Source organism: Limanda limanda, chromosome 13 (assembly GCF_963576545.1).
Source record: "Limanda limanda chromosome 13, fLimLim1.1, whole genome shotgun sequence".
NCBI classification, from domain to species: Eukaryota; Metazoa; Chordata; class Actinopteri; order Pleuronectiformes; family Pleuronectidae; genus Limanda; species Limanda limanda.
In genome coordinates, this window is record NC_083648.1 from 18,774,522 (window position 1) to 18,782,495 (window position 7,974).

The following is a 7,974-nucleotide window of genomic DNA, read 5'->3' on the forward strand; positions in this document are numbered from 1 at the left end:
TCAGATCAGACTTGTCCTGCTGGAGGACGTCTCTCTCCTGACTTGGCTCGTCTGTCCCCCTGAGACACTGAACACCAGGGCGGCTCGACTCCCAAGCCTCCTGGCTCTGCTCATTCTCACCATCCTCCTCCTCCTCTGCTCCCTTTGCTTCTTAAGGCAGATCATCACACCATAACCCGCAACAGCCACTGCCATGACGATCCCAGCAGCCATCAGCACCAGCCCAGACACCAACATCTCCCTGCTGTCCCAAACTCGGTTGCCAATTGTGGCCATGCAGAGAAGCACTGTCCCACAGAGCATCACTGCTGACCCCACGGCAAGAATCAGCACCGGGTCAGCCCTCCCGCCGCTCTTCAAAAGGTCAATGCGACGCCGGCTGTGCACGCAGTTCATGTCCTGGATGGCAGAGCTGAGGAGCTGCTTGAGCAAAACAGCGAGGGCCAAGAGGCAGAGTGTGGTGCCCACCCCGAGTCTCCACTCTCCAGACAGGCTCTTGGTCGTGGAGAGGAGGCCTACACCACCAAGGCCCAGCCCCATAATGAGGGCCACTGAGGCACAGTAGCACAGCAAGGAGCGGCGTGGCTCTCTGAACCACCACAGCTCCACCTGGTCCTCCAGGACACGTCTCTGCATCAAGGCGGGCTCCAGGTAGAGGCCCGCAGGCCGACGCACGTTGTGGTAGAATCCCTGCATCTCAGTCATGGCGGGTCAGCCGGCCCGAAAACACAGTGACCTGGTAAGATTGTGCAGAATTTGTATTGCTGATCAGAGCACAACACAAAAACAGAATTCAAGCTTTTGTGCCAAATAGAATCATTTTTAAAAAGGTAATTCTTATGGTGACTGTTATGAGCTGAAACATCCTCTGCTCAGCTTCTGTGAAAACAATTTACTCACCTTATTGTTGGTAAAACATCCTTTGTGGAATGGTCTTGTAGTAAACGTTTGTAAGATCCCACAGTTGCCTGGTATTGTTGTATCATTCTGTAGAAGAGACTCTGTCCACTTTACGTAAAAAATAATCCAGCTTCAACAAAATGCTTTAGGGATCCTGTCAGTGAAGATAGTATCCTGATGTCAGGCTGAAGGCAGAAGAGCAGCAAGGACCCGACAGCACACAGGCAGGGGCTCCCACAGTGTGATACCCACTTACCATGTCACATGGTTTTTGTGTTTGTAGCTTCTCCACATGTCTGCTCATCAAGCCTCCATCACCACAATGACAGATCAATAATCTGTGCCCTCCTCACATTCCCGACCCCAGTGCCAGGCAGAACGGTGGACACCAAACGACCCCCCTCTGCTCTCATCGCACAGGAACACCATGTTGTGTGGTTAAGTGGGAAAATGGACGGGTTCACAATAGCAGCGTTGGATCATGGATTGGACAGAGATTGGCGACATTGTCCAGCATGCCCCCGTGCAGACAATGGGCTGAACGATGAACACAATGACTGTGCTGCAGGAGGAGGCCGGTGGTGTGCTCTGCAGAGCTGAGTGATGTCAGTGTGCCCTGATAATGGTGGTTCTGTGATCCAAGGGATAGCGTCATTCACACACTCAGCTGAGCCTCTTAGATTGGCCATGATGAGCGCTGCATGTCCTCAATGAAACGTTCACTGACCCAAGCCTTCGGATCTGGTGTCTTCCAGTGATACGTCTCCCAACGCTGGAAATTTCTTCAAAACATTTTGCCTTTAGTTTGACAGCAGATAGCAGTAAATAGTGTATTTGGATCTGTTCGAGTCCAGAAAGCTGCAGACCCTGAAGAGAGGGAGTCGTGTTGTGCACATGTGGAAACAGACTGTTGATAAAAACAGAGCTTGGGTGTCAACAACTCGGATGTCATTCAGTTTTGATCAACTCTGCAGCATCTCACCACGCACTCAACTATTCAAACCTGTGACAGACAGACAACTCTGAACCACACAGACACTGACAGCAACATTGACAGAAAGTATTCGCGAAAGAAAAGGAGAACAGAGGGAACAAAGAGCTTCACGACGAGTTGGTCACACACAACAGGCTTCTGAGTTTCTACACACAGACGGAGGAGCCTCAAAAGAAGACAACTCCGACTCCAAAACCAGAAACAGTTTCCTCCCAACACCTGTGTCTGTCAGAGTCTTTCCTACATGAAAGAGCATCTCTGGATGATGAGGTTCCAGGCTAAGAAACAAAAAGATGAAATGCTTTTAAATTGAAAGAGGAGCCTCAAGTAAAGTTACATATTAAAAAGGTTTGTCATGAAACATTCCCCTCATGGCCTTAACATGATTTGCATATATCTCTACACCTTCCTTCCTCATTACATGACTGGGCTCTATGAATATGAAAATGTGTTGAGGAGCCTTTTCTAGCTAGTGAGCCCCACCGACAAGTTGACAGGATTGATTTCTTAGGTTTGAAACACTGGCTGTCTGACTTGGCATTTGGTTATTGTAGTGTCAAGATGGATATTCAATCATGGGGTTGACTTATGATTTTACTCACAATATGTCTTTTATCATAAAAAAATGAAATTTACAATCACTAGGGGGACATGTTAACATGTTTGAAAACTAGATTTTTAACCGAGGAGGACTTCAAGGCCTGTCAAAGCTTCAGCTGTAGAGGAGATTTTCTTCTCTTGCCTACAGCTTAAAATCAAAGCCAGTGAGAAAAGAATCAGGTCTTTAAAAATACTCACGCTCCCTGTTCAGCACCAAACAGCAGGCTGCCATTAAGAGATAAGCTGGAACCACCGAATCAGAGCTGAAAATAGAACGGATACTGGACTTAAATTCACCTGGTGATCAACCACTTCACAGCAGTGGGGTGATCACCAAGTTGCTCTGTGTACAGGATAAGAACAATTAAAGAAATTCATAAGAAAGTGCTGATTTTCTTTCAAATTTATATTTTCAGCTTCAAATGTCATTTAGACTTTAAAAAGGTCACAAGAATTAAAACCAATAAACTTGTATTAAAAGGTGGGTAAAGCCCTGTGATTGTCATGATCACTGCATCCTAAAACTTTTATGTGCATGTGTATGTGTGTGTTGTCATCAGAATCTTTATTGAACACTGGGTTGTTCTTGTGGACAGACCGAGTCCACAGAAGCTGACACAGGTTATCAGAGGATTTCACTTCATTCTGGTTCTGTCATTGTGGTTGCACTGCATGTTACAGGTTAGTTGGTTGATGCTGCTTGGTTAGTTTCACTTGAGCGTATTAACCAGCTAGTAGAAGCTAAACAGCTCAACATCCTTTGATTTAAGCAGCAAACATATTTGGATGTTGACTGATAGTAAAAAGTTGCATTTAGTAATTTTATTACTATCCAAAGTGCTATATATTTAGCCCCAACCCTTTAGTTTTGAATTAATTAAGATTAAAACAAAATGACTATGAAGAAACACGTGTTCACACTGATGTTCAGTGCTGGTCCAGTGTCTTCTCATCATTTTATTTTAGTTCTTAATAATTCACATACGTGATGGATTGACGATGTGTCTCCATGGAAACCTCTCATGAACCAAACAGTCGCTTCACTGAAAAGTTGGACAGGGACACAAACTGCACCGTCTCCCCCTAGTGGACAGTATTACTCTGTGCACAATCCACCGTTGGATCCACAGTCCATTAACATTTGAATGTCAGATACATCAAAACAAATTTCAACATGTCTTGAATATCAAAACTATTCGAAGCAACTCACCCAGAAGTAAAAATGTGCATACTTATTTTATTTGGTAACTTTTCGAATAGTTGATGAATGTGTATGTGTGTCTGTTTGTTAGTCTTATGGTAGAAAGGCCTGTCACTTACCTGTTGCACTGAAAAAGAGTCCAGAATACAACTTACTCTGGAAAAGCAGAGCAGGATGAATAGATTAACAGATGATTGAATGAATGACTTATTATACATTCTACTTCTTATCAAATACGTAACTACTGGCTGCAATGATTCTAGCATGTTTTACAAACCAAAGTCCATTTGCCCGTATTTTCTTCTTTAACTATTACCTACAAAATGATCCTCCAGTCGGCCACAAAATGAAAACTGCCAACTGGCTTTGGATCAGTGTAATTTTCATTTAGTCAAACCATGAGGCCTTTAAAAAATAATAAACGGTATTTAAATCCCAGTACTGATAATTCACAGTGAGCTATTTTAAAAACAAGCCAACATGCTGAACGATGAAATTCTTACAGCATAGCTTCATCTTCTTTATAAATTCAACTATAGTCACTGACTCAATTAAAAAATATACTGAGTATAGAACCAGAACCTCATGTACACAAATTGTATTATTAAAAAAGTGTGTATGATATTGTATTTTGAAAAATCCAGTATTCTCTCTTCCCTCTCGATCTCTACTTGTATATTTTTATTTTGTTGAAAAAAAAATTGACCAACATCAACATTTCAGTTTTGAACAAGATTTATTCATGTGCAAAATGTGGTGTTGTTGCCACAGGTTGACCTGTAGAGGGCAGCAGCATGCAGAGCTGGACAGCAGTCTGCCGGATGCAACATTGGATACCTATACCATAATAAGTAGTGTGCAAAATTTTAAGGTGAAGTGGTTCTAGTACTCATTTACTGAATTAACATTATAATAGTACTCAACACAAACAGCTAATTTACAGTTATGTTTTGTAAATTAGGTACTGTAATATTTGAATACTGTGCAAGAATACCTTGAATACATATTTCAGTGTAACTTATCTATGAACACTGTACAGAAATAATGTACATGTTTTTTTTCTTAAACTAAGAAATTGTGATTTGAGTTAGTGTAGGAGAGACACAAATCTGCCTTGAGACTTAAAGATGGACGGCATGCCAGCTCCCCCAAAAGTAAAGCCAAAGTGTTTTGATCGCTCCCTGGTGGCTGGCTGCAGTATAGGTCATAAAGCCTCTCCATGTTGCTGGATGGGTGTCGGACCAAACTAAAAACTCAAAGCAACGTGAAAATAATTTTTCTTGAAGATGGTTTCTATTATTTTAGGTAGTTCTCATCAGAGTGCTATATAAGTGCTAGTTTTTGGTAAGTTTGGTTTTAAATATGCTACTTATTCTGTATTTTAAAGATGGGGTAAAACGTCATGATTGTCAGCTGAGACAGCTGACTCATGTAACAGTGTATCCGTGGGACCTTGACACTGCCTTGATCACTACAGCACACACTCTGGCTCCAAATATGGGATATGTGGGCTTCATTTTTGGATAGGCAGGAAGTGGAGATGTGTCATCCGTCCTAATATGCGTCTAAGGTTTGATTAGAGTAAAGAAAAACCTGCTGCAGTCTGACAAACCAGTGTCCAAGCATTTGCAACTGAGAGATCTGTGTGAACAGTTTGTGATTCTGGCTCCAACTCTCCAGCAGCTGATTTCCCTGACAGGTGCAACACCAACCGAAGGGGATGAACTAATCTCCGAGCCGCAGATCGCTGGGTTAGACAAACAGAGTTTGTGACCAGAACGTTGCAGTTCCATTTCTCCCTGCTGCAGCTGGTGAGAGGTGGAAGGAAACAGTGAGCTAACGTGGCTTTCTCATGTCTCAACAGCAGCTGTTGTGGTGGTCTTGGAGCAAGGTACTCAAGCCTAATTGCTTCAGTGCTCAGGAGCCATTAGGGGATAGATACACTGTAACTGAACCGTGATGCCTTGTCGATGCCAGCGACGGCAGTGTGTGAATGTGGAGCAGAGAAGAAAAAACTGTAGGTTTGCTCAGCACCAACAATTAATTAAAATGGAAATGTGGCCTGAGTAGAAGTCTAACTATTACCTTAACTGCTTTTCAGATGCAACTCCAGATTTCCATGATTATAGCGGCTGCATTGAAGGATGATGGACGCCCCTCCTAAATGTGCAATACTGAGAAAATGTGGGATCTGCTGCAAGTTTTCCAGCCCCTGACGACAGGTGACACAAACCTCAATAAACCTAACATTTTAGCACTCCCTACAACCCTTTCCCCAAAGTTGTGAAACTCCTGCACAGACGTAGTAAAAACCAGGTGTCAGTCTGGCGGAAAAAGACAATTTAAGGTCTGTCCTGAAGTGACTTTATCCCTGTAGTAGCACTTATAATTTTGTAGACACTGTCAAAAAGCGTGAGTGATGAAGAATGTGGCGTAAGGGATCATAAAAGTGTTTTACAGGACACATCTGCAGTGTACCCGTTTGTTTTGAAATTATTTCAATGCATGACAACTGTACAAATCACTTCCACAACAGTTGCTACAAGAAAAATATTGAGTACGAGCTATAGTGGGTGTGAAAACTCAGATTTTCAGTTGTGCTGGCCGTGTGGCTCTAGATTGAAATATCTCAACAGCTTTATGATCATAGATAAAGTGGACATTTGTTGTGTTGAGTGATTTATTCATAGAGATTGGTAAAGACCATAGACTCTATATTGTCATGGACCAAGTAGTCAAGGTACCAAACAAACAATACTGAAGAAACTAAACTAACAGGGTTATAGGGCCCTGAAAAGAGGTCAACAAAACACAACTGGAACATAAGGCAAACAGAACAGCTAGTTTCAACTCAATTAAAAGACCTTCCAAATTTTTCTTCTTCTTTTTCTTTTCGTTTAATAGCGGTTTGGCACTTAACATTAAAGGTGCATTACCGCCACCTACTATACTGGAGTGTGGATCAGAGTGTTTGGTCTGTGGAAATATCCCCACCAACTTAAACCTTAACCTTTTCATTTATCCAGTTTCTTTTAAAAACTCAAACAAGACTTTATATTTCCCCTCCTCCATACTGGACAAATTCTTCAGGTTTAACTCTTCCACCCCCAATTTCCTCAGCTCCTTCTGTAGCTTTTCGATCTCTGTGTGTTATATTTCTGGCAGTGACAGAGACATGTATCACAGTTTATTCATATTCACACTGTCCTGATGGATGTTTCCCTATTTAAGTGCATTTTGTTTAATCCTATGTGTCCTATTACTAACCTTGATATGATTGCTTGCTCTCTTATGTTTTTGCCAATTGTTTTCATTTCTTTTGCTTTTTGCTTTATTTTGATACAGAAGAGATGTCTTGAACACAGGCATATCAGTCTCTCTCTGAACTTATTGAGTGTTTTTATAGTACTTTGAAATATCCAGAAATGATATATTCCACGGTTGAAACAGGGCCGGGTCTAGGCAGGGGCAAGAGGGGGCCTGGCCCCCTCAAATAAATGTTGTGCCCCCTCAAACTAAATCCCAATTTATAATAATAATAATATAAATAATAAAGCACAATGCCCCCTCAAGATTTGTGGCTGCCCCCTCATACATGCCTGTCTAGACCCGGCCCTGGGTTGAAATGTTGGACTTTACTTTGAAAAATCTCCAAATCTATACAGTAATTGATAAAATGTTTGATATTCAGTATATAGGAAGTCAGAGAGGTCCTGAACACAGAGATATCAGTCTCTTTCTGAACGTATTGAGCAAAGTGTTTTTATAGTACTTTGAAATATCCAGGAAAGAACTGATTTGATTGTACACATGTTGGACTTTACTTTGAAAAATCTCTTAATCTATACAGTAAACATGTTTGATATTCAGTACGTAGGTAGTCAGAGAGATCCTGAACACAGGCATATCAGCCTTTCTCTGAACCTATTGTCCTTTACCTCTCTCATCCCATTGTATTGCCGGTCAGTCATGATGTTTCTCCTAATTACTGTTTTGGCTTTCAGCCTTACTGAAAGCTACCTCCATAACTCTTTCCTGTTTCAATGATTGTTTATCGAGTGAATCTGCCATTTCATTACCCTCAATGCCCCTGTGAGCTGGGATCCACGTGAACCTGACTTCAGTTTGTGTTATGTATAGTCAGTACAGTGTTTTCGCATATTTCAGAGTATCTGCTCTGCTGTGGGACGGCATGGACTGTAATGATACCAATACTGGTAGTGAGTCTCAACATACTATAACTTTCTTAATCTTGTTTTTCTCTTTCCACTGTAATGCC

At 41.9% G+C, this 7,974-nt stretch overlaps 1 protein-coding gene across 1 annotated transcript; it reads right to left on the reverse strand.

The window, feature by feature from the left end:
- tmem125b (transmembrane protein 125b) lies at positions 1-705 on the reverse strand. The gene has a single exon (XM_061085166.1). The coding sequence runs from the start codon at positions 703-705 to the stop codon at positions 1-3; it is 705 nt and encodes a 234-aa protein (XP_060941149.1).
- Between the last annotated feature and the right edge of the window lie 7,269 nt (positions 706-7,974).

Bases quoted from the DNA above. Each gene is read 5' to 3' on its own strand.
- tmem125b (XM_061085166.1), bottom strand. From the start codon at position 705: ATGACTGAGATGCAGGGATTCTACCACAACGTGCGTCGGCCTGCGGGC.